Source organism: Nesoenas mayeri, assembly GCF_963082525.1.
Source record: "Nesoenas mayeri genome assembly, chromosome: 2".
NCBI lineage: Eukaryota > Metazoa > Chordata > Aves > Columbiformes > Columbidae > Nesoenas > Nesoenas mayeri.
Window position 1 is genome coordinate 37,030,334 of NC_137543.1, and position 24,189 is coordinate 37,054,522.

The 24,189-nt window shown below is 39.6% G+C and overlaps 1 protein-coding gene across 1 annotated transcript in view; it reads left to right on the forward strand.

Annotated features, from left to right (window-relative positions):
* CPA6 (carboxypeptidase A6) overlaps positions 1-24,189 on the forward strand; it is a gene marked incomplete at both ends in the record, with an annotated part of 76,858 nt that overhangs the window by 47,271 nt on the left and 5,398 nt on the right. The window contains 6 exons of the mRNA XM_080339058.1: positions 2,670-2,784; positions 3,208-3,309; positions 4,155-4,259; positions 17,407-17,517; positions 17,757-17,847; positions 22,402-22,604. Of these exons, the coding sequence (XP_080195184.1) occupies positions 2,670-2,784; positions 3,208-3,309; positions 4,155-4,259; positions 17,407-17,517; positions 17,757-17,847; positions 22,402-22,604 (727 nt within the window). The remainder of the gene's footprint in view (positions 1-2,669; positions 2,785-3,207; positions 3,310-4,154; positions 4,260-17,406; positions 17,518-17,756; positions 17,848-22,401; positions 22,605-24,189) is intronic.

Below are 24,189 nucleotides of genomic sequence, written 5' to 3' on the forward strand. Positions count from 1 at the left end.
TCTCAGTGAGAAAAGAATGGCGCAAAGCACATTTTATATTATATGTACTATTATCAGAATTCCATTTTTATAATAGCAATGGTCTCTTTGTAATTTGTCATTCTAAAAATACAAAACCAAACATTAGAAAATTAATTAAGCAGGCCTGGTAGCCAAATTTCAGAGCAACTTTCATGTCAGCTTTACAATGCTTCAGGTTTTTTTGCATTTAGAAATTAGACGGGGATTTTTCTAATTGTTTTCCTATGCTTATACAAAATAAAGTCCCCCTAATTACTATGCCCTGACAGTTGTACTCATGTCTGCTGCTGTTCCTGCTCACAGTAATCACCTTTAATGGAATGACAGAAGGTCATTTTATATGTGTTATAAATGCTCCCTGTAGCTGAAGACGTTTGCTTAGGTTGCAAGGCAGAGCATGCGAGGCCAAGAACTGCGAGAGCGAAGGGTCTCTGCAGTTTGCCTGAAACAGTGCGCTACAAATAGAAGGACAACACTACATTCATTTTCCAAGGGAAAACGTCCTTTTCGCACACAAGTCGTGTGCACCTAGAAGGAAACAGGGCAGCATTTTGTCAGCTCCAGAGCTCCTTTGCTCTCCTCTTCGCCTCCCCGCTGCACGTTTCGGACTTCTTGCCTGCTGGGTCCCAGCCATCAGAAGCAAAACCCTGCAAAGCTTCAGATGAGCGTGTGCTTGTTCTGACAAGGCCTGAGATCTGTGACCCCACAAGAGCTGGCAGGATTCACAATTTTTCTTTTTTTTTTTTTTTTTAATTTTATATTTTGACACACTGTTTGCAAAGGGGTTAAGTTGCTACATCCCTTTTGGAACCAGAAAATCGGAGGCAAACACCACGTGAAGCTTCAGCCTGAGGGAGTGACACTTACCTAAATTATGAAAATTTTCTAAAGACAGGAAGCATTAAGCGGGTCTAATAATGAACAAGGTGACCAGCCCTTGCCTGTAAGACAGGCTTATCTGTCCCAGTGTTTGACTTTACGACAAGGAGACAGTCATTAAAACAAGCCAGGCATCAGATAAACTCTTACTGCACCAAATTGCCTCAGTTTTATTAATAAGTTCTCTGGCAACAAAGCCACTTAGGTTGTATTCAGACCTGAGGCATTTAAGAGCCTTTGTATTATAAGCACACACAGTACACAGTCATTTAGGAGTAAAGAAAGATTATCAGATCTCATTTGGAGTACAGATGCATAAACAATCTGGAGTTGTGAAATTAAATCTATTATTGTAGAAGTGAATACACAGAGCTTGATCCTGGTAGGTACTTAGACTAATCAGAATTCAGCAAAGCAGGCAATCATTTTTTTAACATATTAGATGTCCTAATGACTTCAATAAAACCACTGGTTTAATCTAACTGCAGGCTTAAATGATTTATAGTGCTGGTCTTAGAGTATATAGCACTTTGCAAGTCAAGGCTATATGCCCTTAGTTTGCTTAATGAAAGTTGCTGATGTAGAACAATGTAATTCCTAATTATACAATTACTTCACTAATACATTTGGAGATGGGAATAACATTTACTTCGATATTATATGTGGGTAGACCTAATATCTTTGAGGTATCTGTTGCACAGTTGAGCTGGGATCACAGTGAATGCAGTTTCTTTCCATCTTTTTCCAATCATTGCAGCTAATGCTTATAAAACTGTAAAAGGTTGAATGTGACCATTGTTTTACAGGAATGATGAATTAGTGCTATGGTGATTACACATTGCCATGCTTTAGGAAAAGGTGGTGCACAAGGTTTACTCTCAGTTTTACAGTGGTGGTGTTACTGATGTCAGTGACGATATTCCCAGCTCCTGCCACTGTGTGATGGAAAGGATGGATGCTCCAGCTTCTTCAATATAGTTCTTTTTAGTTGTTTTCTATATTATATTTTTATAGTTGTGTCACTATTGGGTTTTGTCATAAAGGAGTAAAGTTTTCAGCTTATACCACTCTCTCCGCATTTTGCTCTTAACGTGAAGAACCTCTCACTTTTAATGCAAGCATATTTAATTTTCACTTAGTATCATTTCATATTTTTCCTGAGTTATTTTAAAATATCTGGCACAAAACTGTTACAGAATAGATCATGCAAACAACAAACCACACTTAAGATTTTTGATTTGTTTGTTGTGTTTCAGATAAAAAGATAGTGCCACCAAGTTCTTCATATTTTTGTTTTGCCTCTACAGCCTGTAGGTATACATAATGTCCCATACCAGTAAAATAACTGCTGAGAGAAAGTATGTACATGTTCTTCTAAGCCTAAAAAGATTTTTATTTATGGTTTTGAAATCAATTTTTGAAGATTCTTAATTATGTAGTATAACAGGGTTATAAGACGAGCAAATGCTGCTCCATAAACAGATTTCTTCTTCACACTGGCTGTGTTATTTACATAATTCTTTTTTATTTGCTTAACAAGCTCTTTGTGTTTTTTGAAGGCAGTGTTACATGTCAAAGCAGCTGGAGTATTTATTTGGCAGCATATATTCAAGTAAGCCTGAAGCACTCTATTGTCAAAATATAACAGATGAAGTAATGTCAGGATAGTTTAAATTCTGCTGTATTTCCTCTAACAGTGATTATTGTTCTGCTTATCCTCTGTGTTCTATTAGTTTTACAATTACACTGCTGTCTTTTTTTTCACCTAGGATTCTCATATCAGACCTACAGAAAGCAATAGAAAACCAAACTGGACAGAGGCCCTCCAGGAATAGAAGGTCCCTCTCTGGGTATAACTACGAAGTGTATCACTCTCTGGAAGAAGTATGTGAAAATTCATATTATTCCTCTTATCTGCTACACCGTTGTTTTTAATAAGATTAAAATTGCACTTTCTCTACAAGTTATGGTTACCTGTTCATCTTCAAAAGTGTTTTAAGTGTTTCTTCTTCAAAAATAGGCACCTTCTTGAAAATATATATATTTTTTTAATATGTATATTCAAGGTTTATCTTTACATTTAACAGTCTTGGACAACTTCTGAGTTTTGTTTCTAACATTCAATGGAATAAGAGATTTCAGTGAGTGATTGATTGGTCTGGTAGTTCAAGCGTGACAACAAAAAGAAAAACTACAGGAAAATCCAAAAATATACAGAGGACTCAGAGCTGAGATTAACAAATGTGTTACAATTGTGTCCCATGAAATGCGAAGATTGAAGCAACAATTTTATTTTTGTATTTTCAGATCCAGGATTGGATGGATCATCTGAATAAAACTCATTCAGATCTAGTTCACATGTTCTCTGTTGGGGAATCCTATGAAGGGAGACCACTGTTTGTACTGAAGGTAAAGATGAAATAGTCATGAACCAGACTAAAGTCTGGAATCAGGGACAAACACTTTGTTACTTTTGTTAGTGCATGAACACTGGAAATGCAGGTTATCAGTGTTTCCTGAGCACGAGTTGCTAAGATCTAAGTATCTCTCTGAATGTCATCTTTAATAAACAAAAACATTAAAAGCTGGAAAACTAAAAGGCAGGTCCTGTTTATTTGGACTGGATATGCCTGGAGATAGATTTCAGGAGAAGTTCAATTACCAGGATTTGGATTTAAGGGAATTGGATTTTTTTTGTGTTTATAGACAAAATGGAAAGCAGTTATACTGGAGAGGGACCCCAGAGAACTGCGGAGCCCTTCTCAGCATGTGCCACATACGGTTCCTCTTTAGTTACTGACAAAATTTCAGGGCTGTGCGCTCTCAACTCACTTTATTAGAACCACAAATTACAGGGTGTCAGCAAGACGCAAAAAAAAAAATTACTTTGAATGTACTTCCTTTTCATCTGCTGTTGCAGAGTTCTGAAAATTTGATTCTGCATCAAGCTATTCCTCTAGCAGCATTTTTCTTTACCCAGCTCCGTGTAATGTTTAATATATCATTCCTCATAAACGAGGAATTGACAGATTCCACTTTTCTTGTAGTTTTTTTTTCATAGATCAGCTTCATTATCTTGTCATACCTGCATATCGTTATCTTGGCCATACCTTTGAAAACAATAAATTTGTGTTCCTTCATACGGGGGAATTCAAAATGGCTTAGTGTTTCTAGTGTTCTATTATTTTGTCATTATTATGTCTCACTAATGTCATGAGATCTATTGTTATTTCTATGAATATTAACACGTCAAGTTAGGTAAAAGATCACGGCCCTACAAGAAAGCTGTCTGGATGGACTGTGGGATTCATGCAAGAGAGTGGATTGGCCCTGCCTTTTGCCAGTGGTTCGTGAAAGAAGTAAGTGTTTAATGATTTACAGTCATGCAGTTCTTTCCGTTCAGTGAACATTGCATTTTTGCTATAACCAATCTAACATATTATTAGTGAGAAAAATAACCAGCTCTTATACTGGTTTGTGTTTTTTTTTTTTCATTTGTAGAACACTTAAGTGCTTGATAAACAAAGCTAATAGCACCAGCCAGACACAGTTAGGCACAGGACAAAAATATGTGAGACATGTATTGGCAGAGATATGAAGTAGGGTTTTATTCCAAGACCTGAAAACGTGAAGATTGTAATGCTGGTGATGGTCCAGGTAAATCACTGCCGGTATGTACTACTTCACATCAGTTCAGCAACACCTTTGCTTTAAGGACTGAGATTATGAAAGACATTTCTCTTTTGTGCAATGCAAACTAAAATCATAGACAGATTTCATCTAAAATTATGGATTTCTTATTCTCTGAATATCAAGTGGTTCCCCCAATGTTTCTTTGATCCTATCTTATTGGATTCATGCTGCCTTTATCTTCAATATCTAGGGTCTAGCCTTACATATCCATTCATTTGCCATTTTTCAAATGACAGTGAAATCAAAGCAATTGGAATTTTGTTTTCCACTTGTCCAGTACATATTTTTTTTAATATCAGCGCTTAATGTCTTCTGATTTCAGATTAATTTCAAGTGCACAATAAATTCGCAGGATTTTGACGTTTCCCATTAACCAAAAAATTTTTGTTCAAGACAAGTTATTAGCTGCACAGTGGAGACTATTTTGCAATGCAATTTACAGAAGTCAAAGAAGGCTTCAAAAAAACCCTACAGATGTGCTTTGAGTATTTTGCATACCTTTTTTTCTCTCAAAATAACTGATACAAAATCTTTGTTTGCAAGGTTCTTTCTATAAACACACAATTTTCTCACTTCTCTCCTACCCCATCCCTGTGGAATTCTATAATGTGATAATACCTCCTCTGATTTAAAGGATCTGCCTCTGGTTTTCTGGGATCTCTCCATTCAGCAGAATCATCCGATCCCTTTAAGTCACTTTTTGAGAGTAAACATCTACACTATCAACACCCTCACACATTAGCTGAGATTATCACATAGCCACATGTGAACTTTCCTCAGAAGTCACAGCAGCCTATGGGGCAGGTACATAATTGTATAGAAGAGGTGCAGCAGCGTATAGGACAGGTGCAGAAATACTGAGGCCACTATGGTTTGGGTGAGCCTGTCAGCACAGCTGCTGATGCATGGGCAGGCTAAACCAGATCCAGGAGCTGATCTCCAAGGTTCAGTGTAAAATGATGGTGTGTCTTCATATTATGACTTGTGATAGCGTAAAGGTGAACAAACTTGCAACTATTTCTGAGCAGCTTTCCTACCCAGGAGAAGAGGCTGCAGTGAGGAGGGAAGAAGTTTGCGTCAGGCAGGCACTGGTGGGAAAGCTGATTGCTCAGGTACATGTTCCTTACAAAGGTTTTCCCATCAATCTGGCAGACAGGTAAAAGTCACAAGGTTTTTCTATAGAGCTTATGGCAGAATATAGTCTGTGTATGTGTATATAAAAACCTCCTGGTTGTTATCTGAGATCCTCGAAGAGTAGCTTGCTAGTAAGACTGTTTTGCTAACTATGTAAAAGCATTTTCCTAGGTTAAAAGAAGTTTCTGCAGAGCTCCTTGAGACTACAGGAATGCACCACCTTTGTCTGCACATCTTGGTCATGCATTGTCTTTGTTCACAAATGACATACATTATCTTCTTTCCTTAGTGCAATATTTCAATCCAGCATTAAAGCAAAAAGCATCAGGATAAGAATACAGTATTCTCATAGTCGCCATTATTATACTAAAAATGGCTGGGAGAGAAGGAAACACAACATTATTAGAGTGTGTGGTTTAGGATATTGCTTTTCTCATTAAATTAATTAGACTTCTTTTTGTAAGAACTCAGGGAAAACTGAAGGTCTCTCCATGCTTTAAACTCTGCAATTCTCTTTTGCTGGCAAACTCTTCCCTTCAGCACCTCTGCAACCTGGCAGCCCACTTTCCATCCTCCCTGGCACTTACGGGTAGCTCTGAGAAAGCAGTCAGCTTGGAAACAGATTTTTCCTGGCATGTTTGTTGACTCTAAGGAATAGTATCACAAACCCATTGATTTAAGGCAAGCAAAAGGAAATGTTGGATTTATGCTGTGTTAGCTACTTTTCCATCAGGAACAATATATGTGCATCTTTTTACTGTGCAGGCAGCCTGAAATACTTTATTGAGCTTTCACTTCACCCTGTGATCTCTGTCACTTGCTTTTTGTTGAAATACCTGTACTCTTGTGTACAACTAGGCTTTTCAAGTGATTTAGCTTAGAAAGCAACCTCTGTGTTTGAATGTTGCTTAACATTCAAGCTCAAGACTTGGTGCTGCGAACTTGACCAGATATTCCCAGCCAGCTTGGGAACCCTTCGGTATCTCACTTGCACCTCTGGAAGCGGTGGCTTCTGGGTGCCAGTGGCTTTGCTGCGAGCCATGGGGGACACTACCGAGCAGCTGGCTGCTGCTGTGGCTTGCTGGGGTATGGGCTCCCCGCTTTCTATAAAGCATGTGGATTTATGCAGCTGAGAAGGACCCGGCTCCTATGTGTCTAGAAATGCAAAGTGAACAAAGGCAGATCAGACTTGGGAAGTGAGGATGTGAGACAAGAGTGTGGGAAGGCAGGAGGCTGCCTGCTCTGCAGGCTTGGTCTGTCTATTGCAAATGCAATAGTCAGAGAAAAAGAACAGATGAACTAGAGAAAAAGAGAGAAAGGTAGAGAAGTGTAAGTTAAGGATTTAAAAGGGGAAGAGAATGCACAGGAAAGAGTTTTGCATTATGTGATAATGTATGATTGAAAGTACAAAACCAGCCTACTCACAATTTTGAAACAAACAAAAGGAGAGCGAAGACTATTGTTTGGTTTGGGGGGGTTGGAGTTTTTGTGTGGTTTTTGGGTTTTATTTTGTTTTGTTTTATTACAATCTACTCCAGTGTGATCTCTAGCCTTGGCTCTGTGTTCCATCGGTCTGGAGTTAATAACAACGTCACTGTTTCTGCAGAAGGCGCCTCTGAATGCCTGTAGTCTCTCAGCTAAAGATAATCAGCTGTTCTACCAGAGTTAGCAATACTGGTGACCTCTGACAAACCCTACCTCAGGATCACTGAATTTCAACTCAAGAAAGGGGACACCCTGTGCACACAGAGTTTTAGGTACCAGCCAACAAGCCACAGAGAAGTGTCGGCACCTGTTTTGTAGTGGAATACCAGCCAGGTGACAGTGGGGTCACACCAACTTCAAGCCTTACTCAGCTGGAAAGGGGTGGAAAAAGGGCCCTGACAGTAGAAAAATTAAGAGGCCTGTGGTGGAGTAGGGAAGCAAGAGGAACTCTAAAAGGAAACGGAACTGATTATGTGTGGACAACTTTGAAGGGAAACTGCAATGACATGTGAATCTAATGTAAACCAGAATTTCTGTCCACAGCAAAAGATTTAGGGGAAAAAAAAGTTTTCTTCGCTTAGATTTTTATAAAGACTGCACAGGATCTAATTATACATTAAAAGGTGTTGGTAAATATTACAAACTGGAAAGAAAGGGACTTTATTATATGTTATTATTTTGTAGAAAGCAATAGACTTCAGAAATAAAAGATGTTTATCAGACATAACATGTATTTATCCAAAATGAAATAGCTGTCATAGAAACAAAAAAGTAAAACCTATAGACTTCTTGCAAAAGTACAACTATATATGTGTATGTGTTATATAAGAACATTTAACTCCTCTTCATTGGGTGTGCAATTGTGAGAGGAGAAGGAGAGTTCAGATATCAAATTATCCAGACCTCAAATTTAGGACTTTACCATTGTTTTAAAAATCTGAAATACGGTTCACAGGCTGCTATTCAAATTAACATCAAAACTAGACTCTGTTTCAGTTTTAGTGGAAGCAGATGAGGATTTCCATTGCATCTGGTTTGACTTTCTTCCCTCTAATAAATACTGCTATTTGATCCATGTCAATTATGTATAACCTTGAAATGTCATTCATTTTCAGAAAACAACACACAGGAGATGTGACTTTAAGATGCACTAGTCTTTGTTTCCAGTGCAGGAATTTGTATTTCAAGAACAGAAAATTCAAGAAATATAGTTAAAAACCTTCATGAAGCAAGCATTGATTGTACTTCTTGTTGACAAAATGTTCTAAGAATCCAATGGCAACTGTAAGGGAAATGTCCATAAAGAAAAAGCACATCCCCCTAAGGGAGCAGCCTCATCGGGGCCTCACGTGAAGGTGCAAATAGCTTCACACTTTGGAAATGCAGTAACCTCCACCATCACCTTCTCTCGTACCCTCAAAAATGGGCCTTTTTAGGAAAAAAGGAAAACTAGCATATGTCGACCAGTTTCAGTATATCTGCATCTCAAAAGTGAACTGTGGCATGTGCTTCCGTAGACTCCCTGGGCTCCTATATTTTTCAAATGTTTAAATCTTGAGGACTTTCCTGAAAATAATATAATTATTCTTTGAATGTGGGTCAGCTTACATTGCATTGCATTGCACATAGCCACTTTTCTTTAATGTGAGACTGTTGTAGATTTTTTCCTGAGCAGTGCTACTGTCTACTTCTGGGACAGAACCCAGCCACTATCTATGGTCTTTGCTGAAAAAATGTTCAGAACTACTTCTGAGCTTCCTGGATTTGATAAAAGTGACTTGATAAGTCTGTTCAGGCGTTGACCTTGATAAGACTACCCATGAATGTTCCCCCCTATCCACGGTCCCACAGGGAAGGAGCTGTATAGTGGGAGAATCTAAATCCACAGCTCCAAAGCCCCTGCAGCACTGTGTCATCCCTTAAAGATGGGCCATAATAGCTGATTCATCTCAGAAGAATCTCCAAATTCTGAAATGTGAGTGTTCTGTGATCCCAACTATGATGTGTTTGTGCTTCATCCTCCACCCAGGGAGCAGATAGGTAACCTCAGACAAAGAAGCTAAAGGCTGGGGCCAGATTTTTTTTTTAAATGCTGACATTGGTATTGATTGCTGCCAAAATCAGGCCTGAAGCCCATCTTTTCACTCCATAATAATGAGCTAAGAGAGACACACAGGCTGTCCAAGATGCAAAATGGCAACAGCTGCCCCCACTATTCTAAGCTTGAGACTGATTTATGAGTCACCTTGTGGGTTGCACATGGGATGCGTACTGCCAGTTAGCCAGCCATTAGGCTTGTGGATCAGGCCCCAGAGACCAGTCTTTACCAGGAATTTTGCAGGGTTCAAGACCTCAGATTCTTCCTCAGGAATGCTTATGAAGTGCTTGTCTGTAAAGACAGGATACCTTAAATAACAGCACATACAGATATACAGAACTGAATAAGAACTGAAGTGTGATCGTATGCAGGTCCATGCAGGAGACCCAGACAGCATCAGTGTTAAAAAGGGTTGGCTCTTCTTCTGCGCTGTGCAGGCCATGTGGTGAGAAGGCCATAAAGCTATAAGTATTCCTACTTTAAGGTCTGCTGAAAGCCAGTGTAGCACTTATTCTGCAAAATTCCATAGTCTGTGTCCTGATGGACAAAACATCTGCAGTGTGCTACATCAACACTCAGAGCAGCACTCAGTCATTCATTCCAGTGCTGAAGTCCATCCACACTGTCAGGAAAACAGCTTCGCATTCTGGATCATTTCTGGGTCTTGCTGAGCTCCATCAAAACTGGCAAACCTTTAGGGGTCAGGAAATGTATTTCCCCTTGCTATCCATAACTACCAGAGCCTCAAAATTACTGTCTGATTATAGAATTCAGATACCAATTTTTCACCCCCTTCAGAAATAGTCTGATTTGGGGGTGTGCAAGATAGTTATGTGAAACGACACACTAATGTTTGTTAAAGATTATACACTTGACCTGTCACTTGTCAACAGACTTAAGTCTTTTGAACAGGTACAGCTGAAATGCCACATTCCCACTACCCAGGATTTCAAACTAATATTCATTTGAAGGATGCTCATTACACCTGCATTTAGTTATTCTTTGAGACAGTGTAGATAGTTCACCCCTCACAATAGGCTTTCCATTTTTTGGAGTTCTCCAATACGAAGTTTTGAACCACAGAGGAAAGAAAGGATGGTCCTGACTGCCTCACCCTGTGCACCATACATTTGTGCCACTCCTGTTCCTGGGGACAGATATGCCACTGTTCTTAACATATCTTTGAGTGCTGGCTCTCAGAAACCTGAAGAGCTTTTGAAATAATTTGAAATATTCCAAAGTGAATCAGAGGCATGCAAGGCCAAAACAAATACGGTACCTGCAGCTTTTTCCTTTCACCCTTTAGCTGGATACATTCCTTTTTTCCGAGGCCCATTCCCTTCAGCCAAGGCTCTTCAGCTCATGTTGGTTTGACTTGAATTTTTTTGTTGCTCTTTAAACCATCATGTCTTCTTGCTCTATGGAATCTTTCTATCTGGGTTTTCCTCCTGATCATCAATTTTTAATTCACCACTGTTTTAGGAAGGCCAGAAGCTTCTAATGGCTGTATCTTGGCCCCCTGCAACCTCCTTCACAGCTGCCAGTGAGGATGGCACCATGAAGACTGGGCTTTCTCCACCTTGAAGGACCAGTCACCTGGTGACAGATCTCTCCCCAAGCACTCCGCAGCTCTTTCAGTAAATGCAATACAATCATTGGAGCTTAAATTTTATTGTTTGCCAGACTCAGGTCTCCCCAGCCATCTTTTTAGTTGCCTGACCTCAGGAAAAAAATTGACTTCTCTGAGTGCTCCCAATATATCCATTATCTGGAGGAAAAATCCATCTGTTTCATCCTGCAGCATCTGTATTTGAAACATTGTGCCTTACTTATCTTTAGCTAATTCATTCTTCTCTGTCAGGAGCTTCTGCCTGAAACGTTATTTGTTTTTTCTCCATCAGAGAGATCGCCTCTTCCAGCCTCTTCACTCAGTACTTCATTCATCAGCCTTTCAACAGCAAGAGGCACTGGTACAAATGCAGAATCTGTTTTATCCTCTTAATTTTTTTTCATCCTCAAATGTCAGTTGAAGTTTCTGTGCAGTAAACACACACGTGTGTATGTAGTTTCTGCTTCTACTCAACGTCTCCCCTTCGCTCCAGGGCCGGTCCAGTTCTGCCTGAGTTGGGTTATTTCCACAGCCATCTTACATCCCACTTCGCTCTGAGCATCTGCATCTCCCCAGCACGTCCCTGCTACTGAAAACCGAGGTTACTAATGTGCACCACTTCTGAGGGAAGGAAAATAATGTAGCAGTGAACACTATCAACAAGTTTCCCAGAATAGGCTCTCAGTTGTGATGCCTTTTCTTTATTTTTTTTTTTAGTTGCTAAAATCTAAGCCAATGCCAAAAAGATGGAGTGCAGTACTGTGGTATCACCACAATGAGGCATGTGATGCATTGTTTTAAAAGCAGCTGTGGCAAACCATTTTTGTACTGTGCAGTACTTCTTTCTCCTTTGGTCCACGGTGGATTTTCCCAGGTTCTGTTCCACAGTAACACAGTTTAGAGAAGGTCCTTTATTTTTCTGTGACATCTTCATAATGGAAAAAAAAACAACAGTTAAAATGGTTTCCAGTTCTCCTCTTCCAAAAGCAACTAGGTACTGTATTATTTCTTATGTGCACTTTCAGCTTCTCAGCTGCATCCTCCTGCCTACCCATGATCTTAAGAAGTTAAAAATTACTTTCATTTTACTTGCAGTTATTCATTTTTCACAATGCGAATACATCTTCATAAAATAAAGGTAACCCTGCAGCTGTGTTGTGCCTGTAGTAAGAATTCTTCAAAGATGCTTGCAAGTGCAAACTCTTAAAAGTATTAATCACTAACACATTCAAATGCTACTCTGCGAAAGTTTTTAAGGGGTTGAGTATGTTGCTCTTCAAGGCATGAAGAGAATTCACATTGTTGTTCCAACTTATTACTTGCCCTAGGGAAGAAATTCTGCTTTATATTTTAGCAATTCACTTCTGCATAATAATGCTGAATAATTAGGGCCTCAGTAAAATTACTGATGTGCAGAAACACTACTGACCATGAGAAAGGACTGTGAAAAAATATTCTGTGTGTTGAACAATTTACTTGTTCCAGAAATCGAATTACGAGGAATTCTTTGCATCTTCATTATTTAACTGTGTCTCAACAATTTAATGGAACAATTTATTCAAGCAAGTTCTGTTGGGTTGCCTTCAATGGGTACTAACCTGGCCCAACATAACTAGGACATAAAATTCAAGAATTACATTTTTCTATGGTAGATATCTGAGGGAGGGTCTCTACCAACTTGGTGGGCCTTAGTTTCATACAATTACTAGTAGAGAAATTGATGTTGCCCCTTTCAGAGTATTCACAGTGCTTCAGAATAACTCAGGCCTTTCTTTTCCCTGCTAGGCAGCCTTGACTTATTTGGGACCTATTAGGTTTTTTTTAATGTACTGTTTCTCTAAGTGGAACCAAAAAGTTACGTCTCCTGTTTCCACTAAGATCTGTGTAACTCTATCCAGCTTCTTCCCCACAAGATCCTACATTTGCTTGGGTGGTCCCAGCCATGTGCAAGTTTCCTGGAACTGCTGTTTGCTTCTCTAACCTGTCAATCATGCCGTTGTCCCTCTGCTTCAGCATCTTCTCCATTTGCATCCTTAAGTAGCAGCATAAGCAAACCCTTGGGGATCTTGCAGGTCCTTCTTTTCAGACTTTTTATGGGCTCTCTTCTGAGTCTTGCAGAGTAGTTGCAGTACACAGTCATCTTTCTCAGTGGTTTGTTTTGGGTTCCTCCTGTAGGATGTGCTTCCAAAGAAGAGGATTTTACCTGGTGGGAAAAAAAGGCTTCAGCCTTAAAAGTTTGACTCTTTGTTTTAAGACATTTTAGATACTCAGTTGTACCTTACATTTAATAATGGGTTTACCACTCTGCTTGTGATTTGAGTGCAAAAGCAGGACACTAACAGTAAAAGGGAAAGCGGAGATTAAAAGATGTATTGCTTCCAAGTACAGAGCCAGAGCTAACTACTAAATTGCCAAAAGGATATAGTGGTGATGAAGGCCTGAATGGAAGATCACAGTGTTACCCTGCTAAAATGTAAGGTATATAGACAATAGTATAATAGTATAGTATAGTAGACAATAATAGTATAGTATATAGTATATAGTATAATAGTATAATAGTAGACAATATAGACAATTCTCTGTTACCATCAGAAAGGATGTTTCACCTGATATCTTAACAATTGCATGGAAGAGTTAATCATGTTTTGTTGGAAGCAGTTTTATGTGATTTCTGGTAGAGCAGCAATGGAGTCAATTCCCCATGCTAAAATAGTAACTGTTTAATTCAGTGTGATTGTTTAATTCAAAAATGGAAACAGCAAAAGCTGATTGTTACCTGAAATGTAATAATAATTAATTGTGGGACAGCAAATCGTTATTAAGCTTAACTGCAATTTTAGAGTTTCTCTCAGCCCTGTCTCCTTGCTTTGTCCTTCTCAGTCAATCTCTTTACTTTATAAAAAGCTCAGCTGCATCCTAAATCCATTTTAAACTCTTGCCTTTTATCGCCTTGGCAGTTTACAATATAGCTCTTTTGTTCACTTCAGCCCCTAAATTAAATTTACCATGGAGCAGATCCTCAGCCATCCTATGCTGGCGTAGCTGTCAACAACCACCCCTCTGCTGATCCAGATGATCGAGCCCTCTCCTATTAATCATTGGTCCTTTCCCCATCCCCCAGGCAGATTGCTTGCACGGTGTTGGCAGGGTTCCTGCATCATCTGTTCATTCACTAATAACACTATTCAGCATTTATCGGGGCAGTCTGGTGCTCTGCACACTCAGCAGCAAAGCTGCTATTGATTGCATGATGGGGAAGCAGAATCAAGCCGTATAAAGTCGCATTGCTTTGTATTCTGAGGCCTCTGGGCACACTACAATGCAGTTAATTCACTAATGGTTTATATTCATCTTGCTTGTGTCATAGTAAAGAGAAAATGTTTCAGCACTGCTGGGGGGGGATGTGGTTCACGTGATCATTATTCGGAGGATTTCAGAGTCACGTCACAAAAGGCAAGTCATGGGTGATGCTCCAGCAAGGACACACCTTTGTAACTGTAGGGCACATTGCCAAAGACCTCCCTGATCAGGGAGGTAAGATTATACTGTCTGTGTTGCGTGATTACTTATTTTCAAATTGCCAGATAAAAACAGCATGAAAGACAAAATACTTTCAGCAGAAAAAAATTAATATGATATCGCTTACAACACATTGCACTATCTACACTTTTGCTTTCCATAAAGCAGAAAGCCACATCAAGTCCATTACATTTTAAATTAAATGATACTCTAAAAGGTTAACCGAATTATTAAGATAAACCGTATATGCTTTAAAAAACACAATTGAATGGTTGACATATTTGGCTCTAAATCAACTTTAAGACTTAAAATTTTGAAGAGTATTACTGGGGACTATAATGCTTTCCTAAGTCTCTCATGGCATTTTGTCAAAGACAGCAGTCATTAAAATAACAGAGTAGCTTTAAAAAATGAAGGGGTACTTGACATTTTGCAGTCCATGTGTTGTTTCGTTTTTTAAATGGTGGTGCTTTTATCTAAGAAGAAAAACATATTCTTCACTGGATTTAAAACATACTGAACATTAAAAATTATTAATTAAAGTATTTTAATTTTGTCACTTTTTGCAAATTTGGAAAGGTTCTGAAAAATTTGTAATGCTCATCCATGCAATTTCTAAGGAATGTATTAGCTTAATTTGATTAATTATCTGTGGTTATTTTAAGATTATTTTTTAAATGGTTTAAAGAGTTTAATCTTATAGCATTGCACTTTATGATACAGTATATAGCACTACACTGTAACAAAATGAATAATTACAGATGTAACTGACAGCAGAAGAGTGGCATACATAAATACAGATACAAGCAAATATGGCAATCTCATTATCACTGATAAGTAAAAACCCACCATGGAGACACAACTTGAGTTTAGTTGTTAATACTGTCTAAAAGGAGAAAAGCATTAAAAAGTCAAGGAAGTGCTATGTGGTGCCTTTTTTCCTCCCCAGTCAAATTACTTCTCCCTCAAATAAGCATGGGAAAAATGTTCCTCGACTCACATTTTGGAGCACGACTTGGTTCTGTTTCCACCGTAAGAACAGTCTTACAGATTTTACATTCCTACTTACCAGATAGGCTCTCAGTCCTGTGAAGATTTAAATGCAGGGCTAGCTTAATGCACAGAGTAGCCCTAGTTTCTTTAGTTGGTGTTTTCTGCATATGGAACATCAATGAAACAGAGCCCTTGTTTTCATGGTCATTGTTTTTGACCAACCATTGCGTTGTTTTTACTATAGCTGCAGTTCCCTAAATGCCCATATTTTTATCCAGAAGTATTTGTAGCCTTGATACAGCTTCCTAATACAAGTCCATTGAATTTAAATGCCATACCATTACAGCGAAGAATCTTTGGGGAATTTCTGGCATGTAGGCCAGGGAACCTGTGACCTCTGCATTGGCTGGGGACTTTTTCCCAGGCAGCCCACAGCTCCACAAAGCTTCCCCTCAAAATCCTGCTGTCATCCTCTTCTACCTGGCAGTAGCTCTGTCTTCTTTCAGCATCTGTCCCAGCTGCTGCCCAGGTCTCATTGTGTTCTGTGCGGTGCCTCCTTCACCCTCTCTTGCTCCCTCTCCTCTCGTCTTGTCAGGCTGAAAGAGAAGAGGAGCTCAGTGTGGAGTGGCACTGGGTGCCTCGGTGGCTTTGCACAGGGGTGACACGCTGCTTTGGATGTGCAGGTGAGGCTGAAGGACCTGCAGGTGCAGAGCACTGCTGGGTGGGAAGCTGAGGCTGGGCGAGGTGAAAGCACTACACAGCAGAGAGCTGGACAATGAACAGCCTAGGAAAAGCATTGAGAAATCTTAAAAAAAAAAAGTTCAAACTCCTCCATGGGTAGATTTAAGCCCCAGGTATGTCCATTTGTATGGGGTTTTCATGCAGGTATTCCTCAAAAATTATCCATCAGCTCCTGCAGAAGCTTCAATAATCCAAACAACTGCATGGTTAGGAGCGTGGAAGTATCTGATTCCCATATTTCACACTGTTCCCTAGCATTTGTCAACTGAAAAGCTTTTAGCTTAGTTTATTTCAGAGCAAACATTCCCCTTTGTCCCCCAAACACATTCCTTCTTGGCTCTGGAAGGCCAGGAATACTGCAGAGCAGAAGGCTGTAGTTGCAGCAGCAGGAGGAGAGGAGCCAGGCTCGTGCATCCCTTCGAACCCAGCGTCAGTGTGAAACGTGTTCTGCCTGCCAGGTGACACACTTGATTTCTCACCTTACAGAATCAAGGCTTAAAACCTGAAGGATGCCCAGCTATGGCAAGGGGCAGGTTTTGCTACAGCATGTGGAGTCCAAGCTTCCCAAAACTGGTAAAGGAGCATCTGTGGCACCAGCAAACAGAACTGCTGAGGAGCCTCTGGTTTGCTGCGCTTTTCTAAGATGTAGAACAGAAAAAAAATACTTTCCCTACTTAGACTTCCTCTACTAAACTTTATACTTGAGGTTCTCCAAAAGTAGAGGGTTTTTTAAATGATAAAGGAATATGCTGCCTGTATTGGTGACTGTGCACATAGTAAATTACTTCGACTACAACAAAAGCTTACGTAATGTGAACCTTAAACACTTTGAGACACGCTCTGACCTCACCAAATCATCACCTGGTGGAAACAACAGCACTTGATTATCTTACAGGAGCTAAACGTGTTTCCTCAACTAAAAATCAATTCCACTGACTTTCAGTTCCTGTGTCAAGAAACACTTTTGTATGCATTTGCTGTTCTGTAATATGGGTTGTATTTTCTTGGCTATTGAAAGTAACTGAGAAGCAGAGAATAGGCTCTTTTGAACATCCTTTTCACACGTTCACGTGTTGCCTTTAATCACATTTGCAGGAGGATATCGGCCTTTCAAGTATAGCTCTCAGGATGTCAGTGGTGCCAAAGGCCATGTGACTGTCTTAGCCTGTCACAATACTTAACAGGGAAATTATTTTTATTATAGAAACTAATTACTTTGTTTTTTCTGCTTTAGGCTCTTCAGACATACCAGACTGATCCTGCAATGAGAAAGATGCTAACTCAGCTGTATTTCTATATCATGCCTGTATTTAATGTGGATGGATATCATTTTAGCTGGACAAATGTAAGTAGTATCAGTAGTATTACTCAAAATATTGTTGAGACAGGAAAGATCAAATGGTGGCTACACCATTCAAAGATGACTTTCTGTATAAGCTTAGTGGCAGGCAAAACGGAAGTAAATTAGTCCAGTTAAAATTTAATACTGAATCTGTTTGCCAGTGTTGGTTTGTTATATGTACAAATAGATTTTTGCCAAAATATAGTAATATTGCTGTTTAACTATTTTGTAACTTATGTTAGGATCGATTTTGGAGGAAAACAAGGTCAAAGAATACAAGGTTTCGGTGTCATGGTGTTGATGCTAATCGCAACTGGAAAGTGAAATGGTGTGGTAAGTGTGGAGATACTTTGGTCCACCAGTTCAGATTACTCTTGTATTTAATTATCCAACAGAGTAAGTAGGTTAGGTCGCATCTATTGTGAAGTATTCTCTTTTCTATTTTTAAAGTTGAAGCTACTTTCCTGTAAAGCCACAGGCCAGGGCTGAAATCTTTAGCTTATAAAAGAGTAGCAGTCCTGAACTTTGGAAAAACACATCATCTCATGACAAGTAAAAAATTTTCACGGCGAGTGTGGCAAAGTAAAAAAAAAACCACATACAGCAATTCTGTATTTTTGCAATCATGTAAAAAATTTGAAGCACAGTATTGAGCCTGGCCCATCATATTTAGGAATTTACTGGTCTACAGCTTTAGGAAACATTTCAAACTTCATTTTATTTAATTTGTCATTTCTTTGAAATGGCTGTAGCTTTGGAAATGTCAGACTTGCTTTGTTGGCCTCACAGAGAAATGTCTGATACTATTTTAAGGCCATTATTACTAGTGATTTGATAAAGAAAGAAGGTGCTTATAAATGCATGAAGATCCAATTTTAAACTCCCAGCACTTCTGTAAATACTTGCATAGAGAATGCAGCAGTAATGAAATACTACCAGGAGATTTGGAATGGGTCCACTGAAGAAGAAATGGTATTTTATTAAATCTTATAGCAAGACTCACACAGGAGTAAGCTGCCGTGCCAGTTCTGGTGCAGCAGAAAGCAATAACACTTTGTTGTGAAATACGGCGATATAGATCTCGTTCTTCTGATGACCTGTTTTCCAACCTTGAGCAACTTCCTTCGCCTCTCTCTGCAGCTGTTCCCTCCTCCAGCATTCGTCCACCTTCCTTATTTACCTGGTAAACTTATAAAGACAGAAATGGTGTTTGCATAGCGCTAGCGCAACAGCCCTCCCTTCAGCCCATCCCTCTTCCCCTGGAAGTCTCTAGGTGTTCCCACAATACTCCGATGGCTGCAGCAGGAGTAAGCACTGTACAGTCTGGCTTATGGTGACTGGGTTCTTTAAGGAGATTTTTGAGAACTGTGAGGATAAAAGAGCGTAAATAATCTGCCTAGGGTGTATACCAATGAGGTGAGAGTGAACAGAAGCATACACTCAATGTATTACAGATTTGTGAAATATGCTTCCAGTTTTTCTGGACTCTAGTTGCGGTAAGGAGAGGACTGACACAGAAGCAGTTACAGAAAGCCTGTGTTAGTTGAGAATCCCTCCACTACAGAAAATGGTCCCAGGGCTGCTATCATGATCTTTAAGGCAATTTGATGCTGCAAAAATAATGTAAAAATGAACCAGAGTCCTGCATCACTGTTAACATCTTGTACTTAAGAGACTAAGTCACAACTGCAGGTATTTTGGGGACATACATTTATTGTTCAGAAGATAGCCACCAGCATGGTTGGAATGAACCATTGTCTTACAAGTCTTCAGAGCCATGTTATAGTTACCTCTCAGTGCAACATTATATAGTTACTCACAAAGTGCATTTTCTTTGTAGTCCTAATGAATCTTTCTTGGGTTCAAATTGCTCTGTCCTCCCTCTTCTTGCTCCCCAGCCACTGTATTAAAGCACAGTTTTCACTCAGTCCTGAAAATGTTTGCTTAGTTTTCAGTAAAAAACATTTTTTCTAGGCTGAGTGAGACTATAACAAAACACAAGCACATCATGTGTTGTAATCCACTACTAGTTGCACTTCTCCCCTGCACTGAACATTAAAAGACAGGTCCCACCCTAAGTTTAAAAAATAAAAATTGATTCAAGGTTGCTCATCATCCCACCATGCACATGCTCTGCTTCCTACACTGGACCCAAACTCCATCTGATTATTTTGCCAGAGAATAAAGAGCTCTTTCATTAACTGGGCTGACTGGTGTTCAGAAGATCCTCACCTGACACCCCATATTCTCATTAGTCTGACACTAAATGAAGCGGAGAAGAATGTGGATCATATCACACTTTGAGGCTTGTATAATCATGGTGTGTTTAACATTTAATACTGCATATGCTTATAACAACCTTTTAATTCAGTTCAGTTGCACTTACAGTTTGCAGACAAAGTTTGAACTTCACCGTGGGGCTTCCAGGCAGGCATGTTGTGGCAGAATCCAGCCCCAGCAAAGCCACTAAATGTGAGCTGCAGGGTAAAGATAACACAGCATCTGCTTTCCTCTTCCTTTCTAGTGTAGGACTTTGATGTAAGCTTTATGATGTTGCCTCTGTATTCTCTAGAGACCGAGAAAAGGGCCACATCACTGATTGTGGTAGATGTCGCTTTGCAGCGCGTCCTGTACCCAAAACAGTGCACAGAAATTGCACACAGCCCCAGGTGAATACTGACTGCAAGATCTCTGGGTCAGAATGCTCCCTGCAATATGTATTTAGGTGCAATAACTAGCACAACAGTTTAATGTTCATGAAATAAACTATTGGCAAGTTTAAAGCAAATAATGAGATACTTCGAACTGAATTATGTCCTAGGGCAACTGCAGTTCAAATGGGTTGGATCCAAAGCCCCCAAGACAGCAACAGTGGGAGTTAAAATTCCCAGTGCATCCCAATTTCCAGTGCACCCCACTGCTCACTGAGAACAGTCCCACATACTGTCAGAAGAAATTACTGCAAGGAAGTCTGAGAATCATGCTCCAGCTCATCCATCCTCCCAGTCTACATTCTGTACCGAAGTATTAGTTTTATTAGTCTCTGCACACATTTCCTGTGTACATTTGACCTCATGATAGATGTTGGAGGGTACTTGTTCTCCTCCAATATGCTATCAGGTAGAAAAATAAGGCAGCTGGGTGACATTTTGTGCAGTTCCATTTTTTTCTTATGACTGTAACTCAGCAATTTCACAGGAGTTGATATCCACTGTATTTTTTTTTTCTTCTGTGTTACTTTAAAAGAACTTCCAGTATGAAAATTGAGGATATCCTTACATTATCCATGGAAACCCTCTCTTTTTGCTACCACCAAGCTTCACTTAAGGAAAAGCATTAACTGCAGCTGGGAGTGCAAATGGCTCACTACAATAGGCCAGACAGTTTAGAGAGTTTTTTCCTCATTGGAAGTCACTAAACTGAGTCATGTTTTGCCAGTGGGTCATTTTACTATTAGCTATTAGTAGGATCCTGTTGTGTGTTAACAGTGATGTCCATTTTCATGATTCAATAGACAACACTGTTACAGGAGATGAAGTATCCATAAAAAAAGCAAAGACTCCAGAGGCTCTGTTAAATAGCTCTGCTTTAGCTATATTGCCTGACAAGACATCGAGGCAGAGCCCTCTTGGGATTTGGATGATTTGGTGGCCATCTGTTCTGCAGGGAGGAGACCATCTGCCCTCTATACAACCCTTCCATATCCACTGCAATCTAAGCACTAATACCTTTTGAAATCCTCACCTGTGGCCATTGCATGGTAGCCTCAATTTTTGTATTACAAATGAAGCTGCAGCATGAAATTCTTCCACTATTTAATTTTGGGAGCATTAGGTTGATTGCTTAACCCTGCTTTAATTCATATTATTATGCCTTCTGACACACTGCTCTTATTATTTGAAGATGGCAGTACTTACTATACAACGGAAAACTAATAAAACTCTGCTTTTGTAATTCCCTGATGACACCAGGGAATGTAGCAAACAAAGTATTATTATTCTGTGGGTCAGTGTAAAACGTGGCATTTTGAAATCACAGTGGATAAAAGAGCAGAGGGCATTTGCATAAATATTGTTCTTTTTAGGCCCAGGCCCTAAGGTGTAAATGAGACAGTGCCTCAGATCCAGAATTGCTAAATGATCAAGGAGCCACTGCCACATCTCCTTTTCTGAGTTTCATCTTTCAGTGCCTCATGGGATATTACATGCACGCTACACTTCTACAACTTACTGCCACCTAAGCAGGTTGATGTGGTGAAAGATGTCCCCACAACTGAACCCCAGCCCTAAACTCGAAGGAAAAATAAGCCCTGTGCAAAGTGAGATGATTTCAGTTTTAGCTAACTGTGTGATCATTCCATGTGGCTTGTCATTTTTTTTCCATAAGGTTTGCAAGAGTAAAAGTAGGCAGAAGTCAGGGACAATTCTCATGTTTTAAACCAGTCTCTAAGATAATGCCTGTTGAGGTTATCTACCTACCATTGTAACCATCACTGTAGTAGCTAGTAGGTTAATATGCTCCTAAAGGCTAGATTTGTCTTGGTAGTGATTAGTAAAAGAGGTATGGAATATATAGTAAAAGAGGTATGGTATGCAGAAAGCCAGGGAACAAAATACAATCAAGTCAGACTTTTTCTGTTGGGTTAAAAATATGTCCTCCAGGGACAACTGCATGTAGCTGGCCAGTTGGCAATTTGGTGTATCTGCTAGCTGATTGACCAGATCACTGTACTGAGATCCCACTGGCTCTTGCCCATCAGTCACAAGAAAGCAATTTGTTTATTGCTTTCCACACTTCTGTGCACGGGCCCACACAGGCTGAGCCGGAAGTTGACCCTGAGAAATTTTCGGTGATCGCTTGCCATCAGCTTTCTCTTTCAATCTCTAGATGAAGGTGCTTCACTTCACCCGTGCGATGACACCTACTGTGGCCCCTTTCCTGAGTCTGAGCCTGAAGTAAAGGCTGTTGCTCATTTTCTCCGCAAACATCGGAAACAAATAAAAGCCTATTTGTCCTTCCACGCATATGCACAGATGCTGCTGTACCCTTACTCTTACAAGTACGCAACTATTCCAAACTTCAGCTGTGTGGTAAGTTCCTTAAAACTTGGGATAATATGCTTCCCTATATGTTATTTTGTGGTACTTCTTGTTTTGAGAGGAGACTTGTTCCTTCAGTACTTTGCACATATTTAATATTGAGCGGTATTTATTCAGGATCCGCTTGCAATCTCATTTCTGGTTACATAACCTTCACTCAAAGTGAGTCAGCAGTAACTTGATTAAAATGGTATAATGCCTTCCATCCATCAGTCCCTTTAAATTACTTTATAGGATAAATCCCTGGATTTTAATTATAGTTATTATCATTATATTCAATTAACTGTAATGGGAATTATGTAGTTAAGTCCTTGGGCATCTAGCTGAAATTCTGTCCCTTCAATGCTCAGAACTTAAACACAGAAGCACAAAGAAGACCATCTTCCATTTTATGAACAAACTAAAATCAAAATGCTTTATCAATCAGAGGAGGAATATCATAGATTTCAACAAAAGTAAAGCTTCTATTGCTTTACTTGTCATCCTGCTCAGATACAGTGGTTTTACCCTTTTAAGACAAGTTGTTAATTAACATCAGGTGCTTTGAAGTTCTTGTCTATTAGAAGAATAAATTAATAAGAGTATGTTTTTTTGATGCAAGCCTATTGATTTACAAATATGTACATTTAATATATTCCATGCTCATCCAAATGCAGGAGAACTGTTCCCTCTGCTCACAGTTTGAAGTTTTTAGCCAGCCTCCTGTACATAAAACCCTCCCTGTGGCTTATTCTCTTAGGGAAATGAGTCTTAGGCTTCACTTTCTGTTTGCCCCTGCTCAGAGACACACATTGCACCAACCAGTAGCAAGCCTCTTTCTTTCACCCTCAGTCCCTGGTAAAATTGTGTTGTCCATATATCTCCCATTTTGGCCTTGGAAGTTGCAGTGACGCTTCACTTACTAGTTTAATCTAGTTTACTCCAAAAGGAGCTGAACTGCACTTTAGATTTTTCCTGTGTAGAATAAATGATGTTGTTAGACCTTGGAGCTTCACTGAAGTTTCACTCAGCTGCCCTCTCAGGGGCTGAGCAGCCAGCACTCCACAGACTGAACTGTTTGTGCCTTTATTTCTCTTAAGACACTTAATTTCAGCAGGTACTAAAAGTTCTCCTGTCTGATGTCATTCTTGGGAAACAGAGAAAATTAGCAGTTACCTAAGCAGCCAGAAGAGCTACAAATATGAGACTTGTGAGGGCTGGCCACCCAGCCTTGCATTGACTGTGAACAAATCCGTGGGCCTTCTTTTTCTTCTAACTTCTCCACCCTCTTTTGGAGCATGGAAAAGGGAAAGAAGAGCTCCCCAAGTGAATTGGTGACTGCTATTTACCAAAACACATAGACTGGGAATTTAAAACCGCAGGATCTCGTTCCTTTGAAGAGTGTGTGAGTATATTCTTTTAAGAACAGACAAGACAGCAGAAGTTAAAGACATGATGTTAGGAAGAATGAGCATCAGCTCTGCAAGAATATGACTGTTGGGTGTCTTGATGAAAATACCCGGAGTAACATCAGGCAACAGCAGGAAATTCACTGTAAGGAAAAGGACTCTCTGAGAGTTTTCACACATACTGGTAA